At 41.9% G+C, this 23,828-nt stretch overlaps 1 protein-coding gene across 1 annotated transcript; it reads left to right on the plus strand.

The window, feature by feature from the left end:
- Window positions 1-644: 644 nt before the first annotated feature.
- LOC308314483 (putative polypeptide N-acetylgalactosaminyltransferase 8) lies at window positions 645-23,182 on the plus strand (the record flags this gene model as incomplete). The annotated part of the gene is made up of 11 exons (XM_080762114.1): window positions 645-666; window positions 1,226-1,580; window positions 11,352-11,518; window positions 12,657-12,843; window positions 17,010-17,207; window positions 18,361-18,475; window positions 19,004-19,189; window positions 20,808-20,957; window positions 22,129-22,218; window positions 22,300-22,470; window positions 23,063-23,182. 11 exons carry the CDS (start codon window positions 645-647, stop codon window positions 23,180-23,182), a joined length of 1,761 nt encoding a protein of 586 aa, XP_080618240.1.
- Window positions 23,183-23,828: the final 646 nt, after the last annotated feature.

Consider the following 23,828-nt stretch of genomic DNA (forward strand, 5'->3'; position numbering starts at 1 on the left):
TGGATGCTACAATGTAAATAAAATGTTTTTATTGAATGCCATTATTTTTTTACTTCTGTGCTATTCTGTAGTACTGTCTTTCTAGGCTTAAATTGAGGAGTTATGATTGATGATCAGATTTAGTTTAAACTTGTTACTGTACAGACTGCACAGAGTACAGAGACAACAAAATGCAATTTCGTATCTACAGTACAGCTGTCATGTCCAACTCCAAGGTAGCCTCGGTACCACTGCTATGCCAACAAAATGTGGAATGCCAAAAAGTGTAACTCCTTACGCTCCTTCAAAACTGTCATAGAGAACATTTATTTATTTAGACAGGGACAATGCTCATTAATAAACACATCAGTTTTCACATCCATGTAAATGGGCCAGAGTTAACCATAATCTAATTTCCATAGTCCCTGCAGGCTCTTTAAAAAGTGATGATAAAACTATCCATACAAAAACACATACAGGTACAATACAATACAACTGTAGCTTCGATCTATGATCTAGCCTTCGTACACACATACACACATATGTTTGTTTTTTGGATTATTAAAACTAACCACACACGGCAGGACTAGTTCAGTGAGTTCATCTTGGTCGGTATAAGATCCTTGTTTCATGAGGAGATGAGGACATTGTCCTTGGCAGTGACAATGAGAGCTGTGTGGATGCAACGTAAGCGTCCTATCCTGCTGTTGCTGGGAGCAATTCTACTGGCCAGCTATATGTCATTCATAAATGGATACAACCCATTAAAAACGAGTGACCATGAGCAGGACAAAGCACCTTTGGTACCAAGATTTACAGATTCGGAGCCAAGATTTTCACATCTGGAGCCAAACATCAGTAACCTCCGTGAGTCGAGCAATAATTTATTCATCTCCTATTGTAGGCCTATGACATGAATACATTAATATGGATATAATTGCCCAAATTATTCAATTGTAATTGTATGCTTGCTAATTACTTATAACATTAGTGTACGATTGTTTGTCTTAATCGTAAACGGTAGAGCAGGGTGTACATTACACCCGATGGTGCTGTGATGCCAGTCCAGGGGTGCTGCAGAAGTGGAATACTTTGATAATATTTAAGCTAGATTTGATCAGCTGAATAAGCACATTTTGGAAATATGACAAATTGATTTGAATAAGTGATCATAATGCAAATGGGTTTCTCCCTACTATGCTACTCATTCTTGATGTATCTAATTTAGTCTCCCTTGTGTTGACAGAGAACTTGATTAAAATCTTGGAACAAAAACAGGATGCCATGCAAAAAATGCTTTCAGAAGACCGCGAGAATCATGGAAGAGTCATATCTGCAATGAAAGCCTCACTGGTGAAAAAGCAGCTAAATAATGGAGAACAACTTGACCAGAAGCCAGAACAGGGAGAACACGCTGACCAGAAACTGAAGATGAAGAAGAAACTGTTCCCCGATTCTTACTTGTTCAAGGACTGGGGGGAGGATCTATCTGAAGATGAACAAAAAGAAGCACAAGCTCTTTTTATGAAATATGGTTACAATGTTTTTCTCAGTGACCGCCTAGCTTTAGATCGAGTTCTTCCATATACCCACCACCCCAGGTAAGTGTGTGGTGTTTTTTTTATTGTATCTCCTTAGACTGGACAAGACCTACTGCCAGAAGTGTCTGACTCTGTAAGTAGCCTACAGGAAGTTCCAGTATACTCAAGAAAATATAGCCCTATACTTCCTGTACTTGTGGTAGGTCCCCCTTCTTAAATATAGGCTAGGCCCCTCCCACTGGACCGTACCAACTCTAATTGATTCCACAATTAACAGCCCCATGTCCAGAGACAATAACTACTTTAACACATAATCACATGTAACCCTTGTATAATTCACATTTAAATAATTACACATCATCCACAATAATTCACATATTTACAAAACTCTTGATCTGATCCAGTGGGATGGACTGAGCATGCTCCCTATGGAGTCAGGCACTATAAAAGGCAGCCTCATGCTACAATCGGGTCCTTCCCCACTGGTCAGCACCAGGAAGCACTGTGGTAACACATGTCAAACATTCTCCAAACATGATTCACAACTTGGAGAATAAAGGTGAGACTTTAACCCATTGTTGTGTCCTCATACATACATACATACAGTCATTAAACATGAGAACACAAGAAAACAGTTCAAGTCATCTATTAAATGAGTCAGTGGCAGGGTAATCTGGTGTACAGTATGTAAGTACTGTACTTTTCAATGAGTCAGTGGCAGGGTAATCTGGTGTACAGTATGTAAGTACTGTACTTTTCAATGAGTCAGTGGCAGGGTAATCTGGTGTACAGTATGTAAGTACTGTACTTTTCAAGCCATTTGAAAATAGCCAAATTGTTGCAAAGTTGAAATTGGACATTCTGCACAATGAGTACTTATTTTTGAATTCTGGACTTTTACTTGTAAGGGAGTATTTCTACAATGCAGTATTGATAGTTAGTTACGCCTGACACCCCTGTTATGATAACTGTATTCTACGTATTGGACCCTCGTCTGGTTCTGGTGTGTGATGACCCGGTTGGCATTTCCATGGTTCGGCGGCGGACAGACAGACAGGCCGGCCCGGGAGAAGATTAACATGACACGAGACTTGGTCACATCAAAACGTTCACAAGGTTTATTCCACTTACAGCAGCATATATATCTTGGATACTTCATGTCCTAATGACGTCACAGACTAGACATCACAATCCCTGCATGCCAGCAGCGGCCTTCAGCCGTGCTCTAACACAGCTCCACTCTTATGTTACCATTAAGGCAGGCAGTACACCATACATACAAGTACATTGCACGTATCAGTACCGAGTATCCGAACACAGCACCAAGTATCAGAACACTATAATACAACAGTCCACTCTTTCGTCATATAAGGACGACGTCATCTGATACTGTATTTATAATGCGGAAAAGTGTACAATCACGTATCGATACCAAAAAACCTGGACTCCTGCCAGGGAAATTGTATCGAGCCTCTCGTTTATGTGATCTCTTTGCTTAATCAATAATCATTGATCAATCTCTGAGCAAGCACGCGCACGCCACCTGATTGTACACTTGAAACACAGACATAGGTGTAGAGAGAGAGAGAGAGAGAGAGAGAGAGAGAGAGAGAGAGAGAGATAAAATAGGAAACACAGAAAGAAAAGAGGAGGAGAAATCAACAATAAATACAATATATAATATATACTATATAATATACAACATATACACGTGGGGATAGGACAGGGTACATTAAAATATACACTCAACCTGAAATCATCCTGAAATCACTGATTATGTTTAAATTAGTTCATTTCTAACTAATGAATAATCACACTGAATAATGAATAATCACACTTAATTTCAACACCACAGGATTAGTTCATTCTAATCTATTCTCTCAGTCTAGCAGGCTTACTGGCATTTCTCCCTTCTTCGTCATATCTTATCTAGCACATGTTGTTGATCTGTCTGGGACGGAAGTACAGCCTGTCTTTACCTGGACTGGAACAAGGCAACCATCTCTGACATTTATAACTGACCATTGCCCCTACATCTAACCACTCTTTTATACCATTCCACACTGGCAGTATGCCTGCCTCCCTTATCTCTGGAGGCCCTCATTCCTACAGGGGAATGTGTGGGTGTCATGTATAGGGACAGTGTGTAATGACAGCACATAAACACATATTTGACATTGAGACACAAGAAACCAGTCATTAAATAATAAAAAGAAAATGTTCCATCCGTTCAAGAACTGAAAATGTTCCCGAAACTGGCTTACTCAACAGAAAATGTTCAAGACTTACTCCACCAGTCCAACACTTACTCCAACAGTCCAACACTTACTCCAACAGTCCACTCTTACGACCCTACTCCACTGGAACCGACATGGCACAGAGCCCAAGCTACAGTTCTCCATACCGGCGACCGCGCGCCATTGTCCTGTACCGAATCCATCAGATAGTGCGCAGATGCATATGGCCCTGGACGCACCAGCATGCGTCATATAGACCTGGCCGTGCATTGTTGATGATATAGCATCCCGCTTACTCCATAAACATCGCGCGCGAACAAATCTCGCGCACATTCTGCTCCAGGATGCTTGTCTCATATAGTCTGAGCAAAATAGGTCTTCGTCACAATGTGACTACTTCCTATTTCCTTCATGAGTTCAAGACCTGGAAAATGGTCATAGGACGTTGTTCAAATGGCACACTTGCGTCACTGCGGTCTAGGCCGACACAGACCCTCCTGGCCTGCCGACGTGTGACCTGTCAGATGCAGACCCTTGCAGGACACACTTGCGTCACTGCGGTCTAGGCCGACACAGACCCTCCTGGCCTGCCGACGTGTGACCTGTCAGATGCAGACCCTTGCAGGACGCGGCCTGCGTCCGGTGGCTGGTCTGGCCCTCTTGCAGACCTACCGGGGTCTGCAGTACCGATGTGATGGCCCTGCTGTAGGCCGTGGTCTGGCCCTGTTGTGCTGTGGCGTCTGGTGTAGGCCGTGGTCTGGCCCTGTTGTAGGCCGGGCGCAGGCCCTTCTGTCAGACCCTTGGTCGTGTTCTATGCCCGAGGCGATCTCCCTTCCCCGGCTGAACGCTTAGGCCTTCTGGACCTGGTGATACACCAGTACTGGGGCCGGAAACCCACTCAATTTCTGTATTTTCCCGTCTGCTGTCCGTCTCCTGTGGACAAAACTGAAAAGCACTGGGTTCCCCCCCCCCAAACAGAACAAAGATACACACGCATACTGTGTGTGTGTGCGTGGGAGCTTCATATCCCATCCTCATACTATATTGATTTTACTTCATCAATATTCCGCCAATCAATCAATCACCCATCCAAGGGGAATAATAATACAATTAAAAATTCTAAATGTGTATTTTTGAGCATGTGACGTGTCTACTACTTACATGAATGACCCCTGACACTGGTGCTTTCCTGACACCTCCGCTTCGTGTCTGCCCACCTGCTCTGTGTAAAACAATTTCTACAGAGCTCTCTGTGTTCTCAAAACAAGATAAGCTAACAGGGCCTTGCTTTACCACAACAAGACACCAAGCACAGACACTCAATTGTTATGGGTTAATTTGTTAATTCTTTCAGACCATTTGCCCTTGCACATGCAAATACAATTTGTATTTGCCCTCTTGAAACACAATTAACCAGACACATTTCATCAAAAAATGGCGTTTGGGGAGATAGAAACATGAATGATAGTTATTCAGCCTGACGCAGATCCTGGTTCAGCATGACTGCATTCCTGTGTGTTTCTGTGAAAAATAGAAATATATTAGGGTTAGGGGTTAGACAGTCCACTCTTAAACACGCTCGTGAGTTTTACCACAGAATATTATATGGACTACACATGGTGGACCCCCCTAAAATATCTAATGAACAATTCACACACACCAGTCCATACCTCAGACTCTTTTGACCATATTCTTTCCCTGGTCCTTTATAGCTTGACGGACCTTTCATAATTTGGCCTTTTCTATGCTGAATCACACTTCATTTAAATCCTTTATTTATTTGAACCGAATACGCACCCTTCTCTCACTCCTCCCACAAAACATGCGTCCATGTTGTAGGTTGACAAGAAGCGCCCGTTCAGCCTACTCTACAGCCTACTCTGCTGAGCATCGTTTCTGGGGTTACCCTAACAACTTGAACTTAGTAATTAATAAACTCGACTTGGGTTTTTTTTCCTAACCACACTTAATGTTTAATACAAATTATTTCAGGCCTGTTGACTAGATTAGTGCACTGACTATCTTACTACACAAACGCTTACTCACCTATTTTGTCTAACCTTACCATAACATTGTCCCAAAACACCAAAACAAAATCGTCTGTCTCAAGATCGATTTATTCGTGAGCATATATCCGTTCCTTCACAGGTGTATCTACTGAATGGGACCTACCGGTATATGTTATATAGGGTGTATGTGCTGTAGTCCTGTACTAATTTAATACACTGTGGTTATTATTTTAAACTTTTCTATTCTCCCTAGTCTCCACATTTGCCCTTACTTATCCGGACCTTATAGGCCTAACGTTGGACTAACCCCATGGGACTCAATTACTTGTATTGTAATTGTAATTGTAATTACTTGTATAATTCACTATTGACTGGTCCTAGGATCTATACAGTATTGGTTTTATATTTTATTTTATTATTGGAGTTCCCTTCCAAATGGATTACAGCTGAGCTTATAAATTGCACCAACTTCTGGGCTAAAGAATGAATTAGCCCTTCCTTACTTGAGTCATAATATACTTGATTTATTGACTTTTAATACTGAAAATGTCAATTCTACCCTGATGCACACACGTACGCGCGTACCTCCCTTTGAACAGGCACTTCTTCCTAGACCAAACAACCCTGTTGTCTATCTTTCTGTGTGTGTGCGTGCGTGTGTGCGTGTGTGCACATTAGTATGCGCCTCTGAGCTGTTCTACCTCTATATGTGAAAAAAATAACTTGCCACGTTTTTCCGAATTCCACATAAAACTGGTAAAATAAATATTTAGCATTCCCATTCCACATCGTACTCCGCTGTTGCTGTAGATATGACCCCAACACTTCCTGTAGTCACGTGATGGAAGTGACATGCAGAAGTGAGATGCACAAACCCTTAATGTTCATTGTTCAATTTAGTGTGGTCTCAACACACAAAACGCATGACATCAATGTGTCCCCCCGACACAACACTTCCTGTTCAGTGCAAAACACATGTTCAGTGGTAAAACTCCACAAAATGTCATTCTGCTTCCTCTCTTAGTACAAAAAGAAAAGGTCCAGGTTCATTGTTCAGTTCAATCGCTTGTGTGCTCAACACACAAACCATCGCATGACATCAATGTGTCCCCCGAACACCCATGTCCCCAAAGTTCAGTGCCAAAAACAAATGTTCAGTGGTAAAACTCCACAAAATGTCTTTCGGCATCCACTCTTAGGACAAAAAGTCATTGTATTGTCTTTCTGGTTGAAGTTCACCCCCCCTTCGGCTGGGTGGGTGCTGGCTGGGTGGGCAGATGACGATTCAGCTTTTAGATGTGACAAAAAATGGGAATTATAAATATTTTTAATACACTGGGTATATATATATATATATATATATTTGAATGTGGCAGTTTTACTAAAATGTTTTTGAACATAAATGTCGACAAACTTTCCACTTCCTTTTAGTGTGTCTGTGTGTGTAGTTGTATGAGAAATGTACACACATGGAGTGCTTTGACTGCACTAGCATATGAACTGACCTCAGGCTGACACATCTTGAATCTGACCTGGCCTCCCAGGCTGACTCGCTTAAAATATATCCTGTCGTACCTGAGTCATTTCATTATGGACTTATATGCTTCAGGCCTGTCTGATTCATATTCCACACACCTCCCCTCCATATGGGACACAAAATTTGGGATCATGAATTTGGTGCAACCTAAAAAGCTGTCTAATGATTGTATTTTGACTGGAACTCCACCAAATTACTGCATTATATCAGAATAATGACTAACTTTGCTTCCTGTATTGGCTTACATTTCTTGATACATACTACTTAAACTTGAAGTAAATGTACTTAACCTGGCCAATTTTGAGCTATGACACTTAGTGAACGATTATCGAGCTTGTAGATCTGCTATTTTTAGTTCTCTACTGATACCTCAGTTGGGTCCCTATATGTTCTATCTACAATGACTTTTAATACAAATGATCAGAGTGGAATCCAAGTTTTGCTGTGGGAAACACACCACAGGCTTAGTACACAACCTGTGCTTTTTCACAGGCGTACCCTGTTAGACAACATCTAACAGATTAATTAAAACAACAGGCAAAACTCTCAGCTGTTGTGCGGACAAAGTAGGCTATTCATCCGGCTTATAACCTCAGCTGCGATGCAACACTGATGGCCACTGACCTCTACAAGGAAAGTGTAATAATCACTGCTGGCGTACCAAACGTCAGTCTAAATATGGACTCTAACCATATTGCTGCGCGTATCTAACTACGCAGTCTTTTTCCAAACTCTGTCAAGTCACAAGAACTACACCAGTCCAACTTTCTTTAACTTTCACTGCAGATCTATTTCACTCCTGATAAATACACTTAGTTTATTTGTTTACTTCACTTATGTCCAGTGGTCAATGTCTCATCACCACGTTGTTCCTTATGCTCCTAAATGTCATGGCATTATGTTTATGGCTATAATATGTTTTCATTTGTCCCATTTAATATCTTGACTGAATTCCATTCAGTCTCCTAAATCGGCATAATGAAGGGTCTATTATTGTCTGAGCCTACATGTATATGACCTTGGCTTAATGAGATAAGAGATAACACACTCCGTGAAGGGACTCTTTTGCTGTGTGTGGTGAGTTATAAACAGTTGGCTGCGTCAACGCTCTCCCGGCTTTTCTCTTGGCCCATTGAGAATTTCTCTTCTCACTGTGGGTCAGAGAAATGCTTGTCTCTGCTGATAAGGTCTCGACAAGTTACCATGGCTACGCCATCTTGAGCGCCCGAGGTGCGGGACAGAAAAGAGGAGTTCTACGTCTCCGCTTCTTTGCTACAGCGTTCATACTGAGTTGCAAACTTTTCCTCAAAAAAAAACTTTATAGCACTTCTAATCCTTATTTTGAGGATATCATTTTATTATTATATTATTTAACTATACGCACAATACATGTGCCCAATCATACCAGGCCTATATTTGCTTTTTTTTTTTTTTAGTGATTATTAGCTCTCATACTGAGAGCTACATATTGACCTTGGGCTTCGTGAGGGAGTGATTCTTACTAGCTGACTGCTGTGGGGGAGGTTTATAAACAAGTTCACAACACTGCTCTTTCGGCTTTCCTCCCTTGGCCCAGTGAGAAAAGAGATAGCTTCTCCTCTTCTGATAAGGCCAGTGTGCTGGTGAAAGAAATCACCAAGTTGCTATGGTTACGCAAGCCTCTGCGCTCTCCCGTCGCGAGAGTATGGCCCGTTGATCAGAAAAGATGAATACTCGTCTCTAACGGGCTCTACCAACCAAAAACGCTTACAGCTTTCTCAGAACTTTCTATGCGCTTCTGGTCCTTACTTTAAGGCCTTCCTTTTCTTTCGAGTACGTTTGGTGTACTGACTTTTCCAGCTCCCAGGGCAGGCTAAATAGACACTTTACACTAATCAAACATTAGATTACTATATTTCTGACCTTTCTTCCCACACAGATTTTGGCCACTTACATCTTGTAGATTGGCTATTTTGCACACTCATTTAAGTGAAATGAAACAGAAACTACTCATTGTCTCACTGAATACTGATTAATATTTCACTTATTCAATCCATCAGCCCCCTTAGGTTAGGGGTTGTTTTAACTTTGTAATCGCTTAACATTCAACTCAATACACAGAGTGTAGCTCAGCAGCATGCCAGTGTTATATGAAAACCCCAGGGATAACACGTTAAACCACTCTTATATGCCCATTTCCTTGGCATATTTGGATGAATGTAGCAACTACTGTGTATTCTTAAAGCGTGACAGGGAAACACAACGTCACTTTACTTGCACATGTCCACCCCTCTTTCTGGGGGTATCTTAACTTTGACTGTCCATTTGCGACAAGACACAAAACACAAAACACAAAAGAATTGACAACCACATGGAATGCACAACGATGTCAGTTCACACACCAGCCCTTATCACTGCTACCTTGAAATTGGTAGCTAAATCTAGCAGTGACTTTTGACCATGACCAGAGTGTAACTAAAGTTTGCTGTGGGAAACACACCACAGGCTTAGTACGCTTATCTCACAGACGTACCCTGTTAGACAACATCTAACAGATTTATAAAAACAACAGACTGCAGCATATACTCACAGCTGTTGTGCGGACAAAGTAGGCTCTATTCATCCGGCTTATAACCTCAGCTGCGATGCAACACTGATGGCCACTGACCTCTACAAGGAAAGTGTAATAATCACTGCTGGCGTACCAAACGTCAGACTAAATATGGACTCTAACCATATTGCTGCGCGTATCTAACTACGCAGTCTTTTGCTAATGAACCTCATTAGGCTTATATATGGACTCTAACCATATAGCTGCTTGAACCCAAACAGTCTTATCTCTTAACTCTGTCACGTCATTAAAAAAAAAAAAAACTGTATAAGTCACTTAAATGTTAAATTAGTCGGGTCTATATCAGTGAAATTTGGAAGCATGTAATCTTGTGGGAACTAAAAAAAAAAGACAAGATTTAACTAAGGTAAACCCTGCATCATAACCTATATGTTACCAGGCAAGAGGAGAGGCACTTTTTCTCTAGATGAAGAGTAAAATATATGAAGTGACTCACCTCCTGCATCTGGTCCCACTAAACTGACACCATTTGTTATGATAACTGTATTCTACGTATTGGACCCTCGTCTGGTTCTGGTGTGTGATGACCCGGTTGGCATTTCCATGGTTCGGCGGCGGACAGACAGACAGGCCGGCCCGGGAGAAGATTAACATGACACGAGACTTGGTCACATCAAAACGTTCACAAGGTTTATTCCACTTACAGCAGCATATATATCTTGGATACTTCATGTCCTAATGACGTCACAGACTAGACATCACAATCCCTGCATGCCAGCAGCGGCCTTCAGCCGTGCTCTAACACAGCTCCACTCTTATGTTACCATTAAGGCAGGCAGTACACCATACATACAAGTACATTGCACGTATCAGTACCGAGTATCCGAACACAGCACCAAGTATCAGAACACTATAATACAACAACCCCTACTGGGGTATAGGCCGTCGACAAGGATCCTCCAGCCTCTTGGTGTCTGCCTGGAGATCCCGCCGCCAGCTGTTTTTGGGCCGGCCTCTGCTTCTCTTTCCCTGAGGGTTCCAGGTCAGCGCCTGTCTGGTGGTGTTTGATACTGGTTTGCGCAGTGTGTGCCCGGTCCATCTCCATCTTCTTTGTCCAATTTCTTCTGTTGCAGGAAGTTGTTTAGTTTTCATCCATAGATCGTTGTTGCTTATTTTGTCCGGCCAGTGAATTTTTAGGATTCTCCTTAGACATTTGTTTATGAATGTTTGTACTTTGCTTATTGTGTTCTTTGTAGTTCTCCATGTCTCTGCCCCATAGAGCAGGACGGATTTAACATTGGAGTTGAATATTCTGATTTTAGTTTTTTGTTGAATCTCCCTAGAGCGCCAGATGTTGCAGTATTGATACTAAAGTAAAAAAACTATTAGAAGAGAAAATATCTAAGGTGAAATGTTGGGTAGATTACATTAGACTGACACAATTCCAAAATACAGAAATATTTTCTGATTAATACATTTTGTTCTATACTTGAATAGGTGTAAAGAAAAGAAGTACCCAAAGGACCTTCCAAGTATGGCAGTGGTGTTGATCTTCTTGGACGAGGCCCTGTCTATCATCAAGAGAGCCATTCGCAGCATCATTGACCGAACACCCAAACACCTGCTGAGAGAAATCATTCTGGTGGATGATAACAGCTCCAATGGTTGGTATGATAAGAACAGCGTGGTGAGTCGTGACATGTTCATGTTTAATGCAGTAGAACAACACACGCACGCACTCACACACACACACTTCATTAGATGCCTTACCACCCACGGTCCCTCCATTTTTAGGATAAGGAATTGTTCCACTTAAATCATTTCACTGTTTCAACCATTTCTCCTACCATGGAATGTCTGGGTCAACAGACTTCACTCCGGAATAGCAAAGACCTAACTCTATCTATGATTTGAGTGTCTGATCTCTGTGAATGTTGGAAATGAATCATTTATGAATTTTGCCCAATCTTCAAATCACTCCCTTATTCTTTGTCGACAGTTTTATATTCATCCTGTTTTCTCTCTATAGAGCGTCGCAGTCCCGGCGCACACGCGCGCGCCCCCTACCAGGGCCCAGGAAATGATTCCACGTTCATTTTCCTCATATACATTTTAAAAAGTATTTATTTAAAGACCTTTTAAGCGTCGTACAAAGCCAACTCGAGTTGTGAGAAATCATGAAAGTAAACACAATGTTTTGGGCCAAACAAAGAATTAAAAAAAAAAATTAAATCAATCATAAATATATCAACAAAATATAAAAAAGGCAACTTGACATGGTTATGTCCATGCAGCGTCTATTCAGCCAGCTCTTCATGGAGGACTTAAGTTATTGGCTTGCATGCAGGTAACCTAGCCGCAATTTGCAACTCTAGATTTTTTTACAATGGGCTGAATCTAGAGTTGCAACAGCCTCCATCCACTTCCTATTCATCTTTTTTGGTTTGTGATCTGCTTGTCTTAAATTACGTTAAACTCACCAACATTGCAGCTGCAGTCCAAGCTTGAATTATCCTCTTTCAATCTGCCGAGCTTGTTTTTCAAAAAAATCCCCCGTAGACATGTTATGAGCTACTTTCTGAGCAGGTAACCCATTCCACAGTCCTTTCCCATACAGCTTCTGAATCTACATGTAAGTAACTATAATTTTGATAATCAGCTTATTCACTTAAGTGTTTAATATTCAATAATGAAAGTTAGCCGGGATGATAAACAGCAACTACCGGTAGGCCTATATGTTCCAAATCCATGTTGAATGCAGGCCCATTCATAACCTCCCTCTGTTTTTCCTTCTAAAATCAGAGGACCTTAAGGGGGACCTTGACATATACGTTAAGTCCATTCAGGAACAGAACCCAGGGCTTCGTATTGGGAGAGTGAGGCATGGTGAGCAGCTGGGGTTGGCCTCGTCCAGGATCTCTGGATGGACGGCTGCTACTGCTGACGTGGTGGCTATCCTGGATGCTCACATCGAGGTCCATGAGATGTGGTAACCTGATACAGATCTCCATGCTTAATCTTTTTCCGCTTATATTTTGCCATAAATGTTTATAAGTTGTTATACATGATTACAAACATATATAACGAGTGTTATAATGCCTTATAAGCACATTATAATGCATTATAAATTAGCTTATAATGCATTATAATGGCGACCTTAATATAAAGTGTTACCAAAATGGAATACCAGTAAGACGCCCTGAGGGCGAGGTCGCGTGCACACATCCGCCGGGGTGAAGGCAGTCTGCTGTGCGGGGGCTGCACACATCCGCCTGGGTGAAGGCAGTCTGCTGTGCGGGGGCTGCACACATCTGCCTGGGTGAAGGCAGTCTGCTGTGCGGGGGCTGCACACATCCGCCTGGGTGAAGGCAGTCTGCTGTGCGGGGGCTGCACACATCTGCCTGGGTGAAGGCAGTCTGCTGTGCAGGGGCTGCACACATCCGCCTGGGTGAAGGCAGTCTGCTGTGCGGGGGCTGCACACATCCGCCTGGGTGAAGGCAGTCTGCTGTGCGGGGGCTGCACACATCTGCCTGGGTGAAGGCAGTCTGCTGGGCGGGGGCTGCACACATCCGCCTGGGTGAAGGCAGTCTGCTGTGCGGGGGCTGCACACATCCGCCTGGGTGAAGGCAGTCTGCTGTGCGGGGGCTGCACACATCCGCCTGGGTGAAGGCAGTCTGCTGGGCGGGGGCTGCACACATCTGCCTGGGTGAAGGCAGTCTGCTGGGCGGGGGCTGCACACATCTGCCTGGGTGAAGGCAGTCTGCTGGGCGGGGGCTGCACACATCTGCCTGGGTGAAGGCAGTCTGCTGGGCGGGGGCTGCACACATCTGCCTGGGTGAAGGCAGTCTGCTGTGCGGGGGCTGCACACATCCGCCTGGGTGAAGGCAGTCTGCTGGACGGGGGCTGCACACATCTGCCTGGGTGAAGGCAGTCTGCTGGACGGGGGCTGCACACATCCGCCTGGGTGAAGGCAGTCTGCTGTGCGGGGGCTGCACACATCTGCCTGGGTGAAGGCAGTCTGCTGGACGGGGGCTGCACACATCCGCCTGGGTGAAGGCAGTCTGCTGTGCGGGGGCTGCACACAGCGGGGGCTGGCGCCATGGCATGGCAACATATGAAATTAATTCTGTACTGGCCATATATGGAGTGTGTCTTGCGTGTACAGGGTTTGATGAGGTCAGTTCAACATATGGAATGTCAGAACAGGTCAGTTCCATATATGGAGATCCGAAGGGTGGCAGCGTGGGCAGTGTCTTGAGTGTTGTAACGGTTTCCCAGTTGGATGGTTATTTGTCTTAGGGGTGCCAGGTAGATTTAGTCTACCAGAGAAGTGTTTCTCCTTTTCTTATGAGTTCTTCCTCATCTGGGTTAACCACTGGTGAAACCGACACAGGACTTACATATTAAAATGTAAACCCTTATACCAAGAAATAACACACAACACACTTTGTCAACTCAGTTTCAAGTTATTATATTGAATTTCACCAAACCCAAACACACACAGTTCATCAGTTCATGAAACAATTAAGACCCAATAGTTTGCAATGTTTGTAAATAAACCAAAATAGACAAAAACAGGTAGTCAGCAACTTAAAGTACCATCCATGGTTACACACGTAACCTCCGCTCGAAACCACCCGTCAATTCATTGCGTCTCAAACTCTCAGTTCATAAATAAATAAACGGTGTATTGTTCCAGATCCACGCAACGCAGACGCAACGTGAATGTTAGTAAACAAAAGTATAGTCCGTCTGTCCGAGCAGCACGGCTCTTTAATCGTCTCCAAAACAACAAAATAACAAACAAAAGAGGCTTGAAATAATAAAGGGGGAAATACCACTGCTCCGTGTGTGATAGGTGACAGGGACAGAGACAGGTCAAGATGCGGGGATCGTTGTAGTTGGCCGTTGGTCGTCCGTGGGAATGGTTGTTTGTAGCTCTGCAGGTTGGTTCACGCCCGAGGCTACGCCACTTTACGGAGCAAAACGACACGGAACACACTCGAATCGAGGGACTAACTTCCTCGTTCACGATTCACATGACAGGTCCACCGCTGACGGGTTTTGCTCTCACACTGCCTGTCTGCCTTCACACTCGCTCGCGCACCGGCGCAATCAACGGGGCATTTTAGAATAGGTGGTTCCCAGGGGTGAGTGACAGGTGTCACGAACAGACGGCTCGGGGACCATTTCGGGCCGTCACAGTGTACAGGGTTTGATGAGGTCAGCTCAACATATGGAATGTCAGAACAGAGCTAAGGGTAGTGTCTTGAGTGTATAGGATTTGATGGGGTCAGATGAGGTCGATCAACATATGTAATGAATTAACAAACTGACAGGTGTGTTGACTGACAGGTTTTGCAGGTTTTCATAGTAGAGCCATTCTACTGAATTGGTTCAAATTCAGAGTTGGAAATTCTGTGAAATTGATATATTTCAGAAAAACTTTGGCCATATTCATGTTGCACCAGAGGGACACATATTTAGTAAAGGTACAGTCAATTATCATATTGTATTTTCATATATTGTTTTGAATATATTTACACTCCCAAAGAATGTCACTACCGAAACATAGGATTACATTTACCTTAGAATAAAGATTCTTATTTTTAATCTATTCATCTTTTTTTCCATTCCCCCCAGTACAGACCATTTGTAAAAGAATGTACGTGGTTTCCACAATTATATCCACTAGCCCTTACCCGTTGTGAGATATTTTCCCCCATCTTGTGGCCGTGGGGGGTACTGCGCCCGGGCGCATTGCCCATTGTGTGGTGATGTAAAAACAATATTTGTACAGTAAATATGACAGTTGCGTCTGTAAAAAGCCATGGAGAGATGTGTGCTAATAGTGTGGCTCGGTCGGAGATAGACCACAGACGGAGACCACGGCTGTAAACGGCTGTAAATAAATTCATTATTAATCATTAATGTGTCAAATGGAAAAAAGGGCTCCGTTACGCCCTCCATATAATTATGGTCCATGCCTGTGTGAAAAGTGGGAGTGATTCGTGTAGTCAATGATGAGATAACGCGCTGTCAGTGACATTCAGACATTCAGACATTCAGACAGACATTCAGACATTCGCTGAATTATAGTATGATTAAAATTAATATTTTAACAGATCTTTATCATCTTTTATGTTGAATTATTAAAATCTAAATGCTATTTATTTGTAAAAGGTATAAAGTTGATTATATAGATTTCAGCATCAATGATAGTTGACATTATACATACACCTAACCAATCATGATCTGAAAATATTGGTTGATAACACACTATTTTTTTGTTTTGACTAAACAACGAGTGTTTCGGTATTGGCAAATCGAGTGGCAAAGTGAGTTTAACCTTGTTTAACATTGTTTAATACAATCAGATAAGACTTTTCTGTTTGGATGTATGGCCTGTCAAGTCCAGAAAATAGTTTTTGGCCACTCAGTAGGCGTTCCTGCATAACTTCCGGGTATGATGATGATGTCACGTGCATACCCTCTATATAGTAATTCATTATAAAAGCAATAACAATTAGTCAAATTTTCCATATACATTTATTAGGATGGACAATTTGAAATTCATATTTTAATTAAGCATTTTGTAGAACTAACTGAAACAATTCAAGTCACTTGAGCATGGATAGCCTACATATTTTCACAGATTTAGCTTTTCGAACACAGCTTTAGACACTAAGCTTCTTTGGACGTGCCTCTTATAGTGACTTTTTCAGGTGATTGGATTAAGATGTCCAATGTGACTTGAGCCACATTCAGAGGTGGTTTCAAATCTGATTCAAATCTGATTTGAGGTGATCTGTCTCAGTCTGAATGCAACAACCTGTTCTAAATCAGATTCCATGTGACTTGTATGTGACCTGTCTGCATTTAGACTTAATTTAAACAAATCAGATTCCAATCTGGATGTGGCACAGATCTGATTCAGGCTGGATTTGGCTGCCATTCTGAACACACAGATCAGATCTGGTCACTTGAAAACGGCAGTGTGAATGGTCAGACCAAAAAATAAATCAGATTTGACTGAATGTGACTGCAGTCTAAATGAGGCCTTACTTACTTATACTTACTTACTTACTTACTTACACAACTGATCCTTTCTTTTGCTTCCTAAGTATATTGGGGTTTGCTTTCTGTTTACTCTAGGGCGGAGCCTCTGCTGACACAGATCAAACTGGACAGAACGGTGGTGGTCTCTCCAGTGTTTGACAAGGTCAACTTCGATGACCTGGCTGTAGAGTCTTACCATGCTCTTGCCCATGCCTTCGACTGGGCCTTGTGGTGCATGTACGAGCGCTTTGGGCCTGAGTGGTACAAGCTCTACGATCCCTCAATGCCTGGCAAGTAAGTTGAAGTTAGGGCTGGGCGTATATGACTTCAAATCAATATCACTATTACTTCAAGGTTTTGCCGCGATTACGATTAATGATAGCAATTTGTGTAGGCCACTATTGTACAACAAAGTATAATACAGGGTTAAGGCACCAAGGTGAGGAAACCAATGGCAACTACCTCTAGGGGGGTAAGACACTTCAAACGGTTGTAACGGGGCCCGAGGCTCTACTCGTTTGTGTTGTAAGCTGCAGGAGACACAACCCAGATGAAACGAACGTACCTCCCCCTCCATACCAGGCCAGTAGAATCGTCGGCGCAGTTGGGTCAGTGTCCTCTCTGGTCCCGCATGAGCTGTCGACAGGTGGATCCCCTTCCATGCCTCCTCTCGTCTTGCCTTCGGGCACACGATCTGTATAGATATTCTTCTTGTCTATGAGGGTCCGCCCCCATATGATCTCACTTCTGGCCGGCACTCAGATCTGCTGTCCCACGGGCCACACATAACCCAGGGACCCATCTTCGTTGGTCACCGCTTCTACCCTCCGGCAGGTGGCGAACGCATCCTTACATAGTGTGTGCTCCTGGCGTAAAGGGCGAGAAACCCCTCTTGGCCATTTAAACAATGCATGCCAACAAGCATTTACCACGTTCATGCCATTAATCATTGGTTGTGTACAATGTTCGTCTGTTAATAAATATTTCAATTATTCAATCAAAACACATGCAGAATACACAATGCATTTGCGCCAAGATTATCATCATTAGTGGCATCACATTTATCCAGCATAGGGAAAATAAAGAAAAAAAACAAAAAAGAAACAGAGAACCCTTCTCCGTGACCCTCTCACAGGAACGCACCATCACTCTGACACTGAAGCCTGTTTTATACTTTGTCGTAAAATGGCGTCGCTCTGAGAAAATATCGAGCAAGCTCACACAGCTTGTAGATGGGCTGGCTACCTTCAGCACGCAATGCCATCGTATGACAGCAAATAAGTAAAATAAGAATTATTACTCTCTTCTGTATTAAATGTTTTGGTTGACATGTCAGCCAACATTAACATATGTCAAAAACAACCTCAAAGCGTGTTGCTTTGCTTCGTTTAAAATATGGAGATAAAAGAGGTTTCTGCCCGACAGCAACGATAACATCTTTCTCCAGGAGTCCTTCGGTCATGGGGATCTTCGCTGCAGACAGGAAGTATCTAGGAGAAATCGGGGTCCTTGATGAAGGAATGCAAGTATATGGTGGGGAAAACGTTGAGCTAGGAATCCGAGTGAGTCAACCACAACAATACAGCACATGAGAATTTGGGCTTGTTTCTGTGTTAATCTAGACACATGTCATTGAATCATCAGCATTCCAAGGGGTGGTTCTGTTTTTATGGAATTGTACTCTTTCCATCTTATTGTACTCTTACCCAGTCAGACAGAGGAGTGAGACAGGACTGTATAAGCTCCTCTCAAAATGTGGGAAGTAGACCTTCTCCAAAGCTGAGGTTTTAAATAATACTCAACAATACGTAATAATGTTTTCACAAAGGTTACAAGCACATACACAATCCTAGTAATTGCTTTATATAGTTAGGATCTAAATACACATAATTGTATTCATAGCTGTTAGACATAAGTCTCCTTTCTTATTATAAATTAAAATTATATAACTACAACGTGTAGTTTTGTGAGAGGTTTGGTTTGGCTCTGGTTAAGTAGTACAAATGCAAATGGTAACATTTACTGTACACAATATGTTGAACTGAACTGAACTCATTCTGCTGAATTATATGTTTAACACCCATTTACAGGTGTGGACGTGTGGAGGGAGTGTGGAGGTCGTTCCATGTTCCAAGATAGCCCACATTGAGAGGGCCCACAAGCCCTATATGCTAGACTTCAATAAGGTCATGAGGAGGAATGCCCTGAGGGTAGCAGAGGTGTGGATGGACGAATACAAACACAACGTCAATTTGGCCTGGAACGTGCCCTTTGAGGTAATGTAGGACAGTGGTCCCTATTCTCCTAACCTTTCAAAGACCCCCAGGTTGATGTTGTTTAGTCCACGCAACCCTGTTTTTTGGCTATATAGAAGTGTATATTTGTACGTCTCTAAATGTTACGATGAAGAACATGGTGGACCCTATTGTAAACTAGAACTGCACTCTGCCGAGTGCATACTTGCTTGTTGCACACTAGTAGGCCATAAATGGCCTACTAGTGCGCAAGCAGAGCGCGCAAGTACTTTCGACCGCTACAAACCGCTACAAACTGTCAAATCTCAGTTTCTGCCTCTATGTATATGTCATTTGTAAGTTGATTAGCGGTATACTGTGGTTACTTTGCGCCCTATGCACCGTCCCAGCCTTTCCGATGCGTATGCACCGTCCCAGCAATGACTAATGACTAGACATACATATACATATACATTATACTATATAGAGTATGTAGTTGTAATTTGATTAGCAGTATACTGTGGTTACTTGGTGCCAAAAAGTGACAGCCGTCTTTTTCAACCGTTTTATGTGTATGCAAATCTGTGCCTGGTTTGCTGGGACCAGATACCACATTACGTCATCGTTGAGAGCTGGGACCAGAGTACATGGTGTGTATATGTATGACTAGCTCTCAGTGATGACGTAAGAGAAATGGTCATCTGTGTAATCTGTCCCAGCAGACCAGGCACAGATTTACAAATTACTAATTTCAAATTACAACTACATATAGAGTATGTAGTTGTAATTTGATTAGCAGTATACTGTGGTTACTTGGTGCCAAAAAGTGACAGCCGTTTTTTTCAACCGTTTTTATGTGCAAACCAGGCACAGATTTGCATACACATAAAAACAGTTGAAAAAGACGGCTGTTACTTTGAAGAGACCAAGGGAAATTATTACTTGCGTGCTCTGCTTGCGCAAGTAACAAGTCTAATGCTTTATGGTGTTGTCCACAGTTAACAGTTTTGTATTGAGTTGTGCTTGAAATGTACTGTAATTCTGAAATCTGTTAATACATCTTTCAATCAATCAATTAATCAAAACCTCATCTATACTTTCCCAGAAGTCCACGCCCACAAAGGTAGGCGAAACTTCCGTGCCCGACTGTGCTTTCTGTTCCTCATATGTCACTGGCTTCCCCTCTGCATTGTTCCTGTTATAACTCCACACGTGACGGTGCTCTGCGCGCCTCAACGCCCCTCAACGTCATTTTTTATATGATTTACGTATGTGTCTGAGCAAATCGGCTATTTTGTCTTAACACAACCATTAAATGCCATTGACAATGATTGGAGAATTTACGTCTATATGTAGACGAGCAAATTGGCTATTTTCGTCCTACACAATGTGTCTAAGCAAATCGGTAATTTTGTTAAATTCCCATTGACGAATGGAGAATGTGTCTGAGCAAATCGACATGTTACGTCATGTGTGATTTTTTAAGTTAGATGCGCGGAAGGCACACAAACCTAGTTTGATACAATTAGCGATACAATTAGCGAGATTGTACAAGGTACAATTACAGGTGACCCTCATGGACCTAACTTTGAGAACCACTATCACACATTATACCGTAAAACTAATTCTGCAAGTTTCTCCCCCCCCCCCCCCAATCAAGGACCATGGGATAGATATTGGAGACGTGTCAGAGAGGAAGAAGCTCAGAGAGAAGCTGAAATGTAAGCCTTTCAAGTGGTACCTGGAGAACGTATATCCACAACTGGATCCCTTGGACGATTTTAGGGACGATCTTCTGGCTTATGGTGGAGTAAGTTTACGGTGGCGGTGGGTGGCGCTAAATTAAGCAATATTACACGAGAGACGAGAGGGTGTTTTTTATCGTCATTAATGCACACCTGCGGTGTCGTAGGAATTCGCCAGCAGGGCGTGTTCGCAGAAGTGCATGAATGACGAAACACCCTCGATAAATATTGCAATTATACAAGAGTTACCCTTAAAACTAAGATAATCGCCGAAGAATAATGTTTTTTCAATGACAGAAGTATAGCCACTACGACCACTGAGTCTGCTGCGCTCTGAGAGAAAAGCGCGGCTGAATTCTTTGTTTTGATTAGCCGTGCCATTATCGTGGTTTAAGCACGGCTAGAAAGCTGTTTCAACCAATCAGATTGCTTCCTCAAAACGACCTGTTGTATAATACTTAATGCACACCATACTGGGCATTCACTAACCGTGAAAAATGTGTTAAATAGTCGGGAGCGTGCATGGTAAAGAAAAAGCTAAAGGTATTAGCATTATTTGACATACATTTAATGATGGCGTTACTAGTACTACTGTAGCTGGATGATAAAATGAATAGGATTAAAGGGTGATGCTTGAAAGCATTTGTAGCATTTACTTTAAGGGCAAGGTGCAAAGAGCAAAACGTATGTGGAGAATGGCAGGAATTTTGGTTTTTAGGCCTAAGTGGTCAAGCCTGAGTTTCTTAAAAAGATCGAGAATAGATAAGATTATTGTGTCTAAGACTTTGGTGTTTAGATGTTGAATTTTATAAAAGTATGTAATACTAGTTTTTTATAAAAGCAATTCAAACTATTATAGGTTTTTATAAAATCATTAATATACTGTAAAACACTGATTTTATAAAATAGGCCTATAGATTTGATAAAATCAGTGTTTTCTTTTTAGAAAATATAGATTTTTGAAGATTTATAAGATGTACATTTTTAATGCAGAATTAATAATATAAAAGTAAACAAAAATAATGTAATGTAATGTTTGTGATAATGTAATAGTTTATAGACAGGTGCATTAGGGCCACAATTAAATAATGTAAGGAAGTGGCACTGATATTCCCTGTCTCAATTTATTTAATGAGCCTGGCCAATTTAATAAACAAGCTATTGGCCTGTGTTGTACAGCTCATAGTGTACATACTGTACACATCTCTTTCTGTTCTTGATTCGTGGAAAACAAAGATGATGAACATGAATACCAGCATGTGCATCGATCAAGGGCCACCAGGGCATACACCCATTGCACACCCCTGCCATTACTATAACCCTCAGGTGAGTATCATCTACACATGGAATTGTGGCCTCCTGAAAATGTTGTTGTTTCTGTTGGCAAATCTTTTTTCTTTATTTCAGTCCACTTATTACCGTGGGAGTGGCGAGCTATACATTGGCGGCATCACGTCCCACAAGTACAATGAGAACAGGTGTCTGGTTGATATGGGCGAAGCAAATTCCATCCCCGGCCTGTACGAATGTAAACAAGCTACGGAGAAGGGCATGAGCCGTTTCTGGGATTTCACTCAGGTACTGTGCTATTTGCCAACAACACAGTGTTAACTGCTTTCAACCTGGAGTCTCTATTTTGAGTGTTGTTATAGTTGAAAATCCAAAAACTCTTCACCATATTTTGTGGAGATTTAATGTTGTTTTGTTTTAATTTTTGTCGAAGTATATGGCGTGTGGTTTAATGCCAACCAGAACTATTCCAGTAAACTTTTGCAGGTGTACCACATAGAACATCTACTCATGTAGGTTTTCATTTCCTTACTAGTACTCACTATGCTATATATGCATTACTTATGTGCACTTTTGTAACAACAGCATACGCTCTAGTTCCCTATACACTTTAATAGGTTTTAATGGGTTTGTATTATGTACTTACTATCGATTTCTGCAGATATAGAATATTTTAAGTAAGTATATTTTACAACCATCTACTTTTCTAGTAGGTTCCCGTGAACTACTAAGCAATTATGCAGTGCTTACAATGAATATATCAATAGCTTCCTAGGAAATATACTGTATTTCATTACGATGTACTTTCCTGGTATGTAATTACTACTCAGGAGAGGAGAGACACACTTCAATCGTTGCTTTTCTGGTTCTCTCTTTTCAGGGTAAAGAAATTAAGAACAAAAAGACCAAAAGATGTTTGGAGATCACAGACAGTCAACTGGTGGTCCATGAATGTACTGGCCAGAGATGGGAAATCCAAAATATTATCAAACCTTTCTAGGAGATGAAGACAGACGTGTGTGTGTGTGTGTGTGTGTGTGTGTGTGTGTGTGTGTGTCAATTTATGTGCGCGTGTGTGCACACATAAAGGTGTGCGAAAACGGTCTTTATGTATGGCTGCAGACCCCCGGAAATTCATGGTTTACATCTTTTTATTTTCTCTTTTTTTCATTTTTTGTTAAATTATTGCCCTACTTCATCATACAAAATGTGTGAAAATAGAGAAACTACAAGCTCAAAATGCATCGCAACATTTGAGCTTGTAAATCGGCTTTTTTTTCTTCTTTTTTTTAAATTGATCATAAAAAGGTTTTTCAAATTCAAATTTTGAATGCAGGACTTGAGTATTGATTGCTACACTGTGGTATATTTCTAAAGTAAAGAAAACATCTATAAGTCTGTATATTTATTCTTCATCTTTTTCACTGTATGGTTTCACCATACTGTATGTGTATGATTTGGGTGATTCGTGCCTTGTTTAGCCTAGTGTATAATTTGTATTATAACAGAGTAGATCATCAAAAAGAGCTGATCTACAAGCTAATTATGTGTCGTATCATCAAATGGCGCATTTATATTAGGGGTGGGACGATTTAACTTACCTCCTGATTTGATACGATATTGATACCTATAGGGTGCCGATTTGA

Source organism: Protomyctophum bolini (assembly GCF_963924005.1).
Source record: "Protomyctophum bolini genome assembly, chromosome: 4".
In the NCBI taxonomy this organism is placed as follows: Eukaryota; Metazoa; Chordata; class Actinopteri; order Myctophiformes; family Myctophidae; genus Protomyctophum; species Protomyctophum bolini.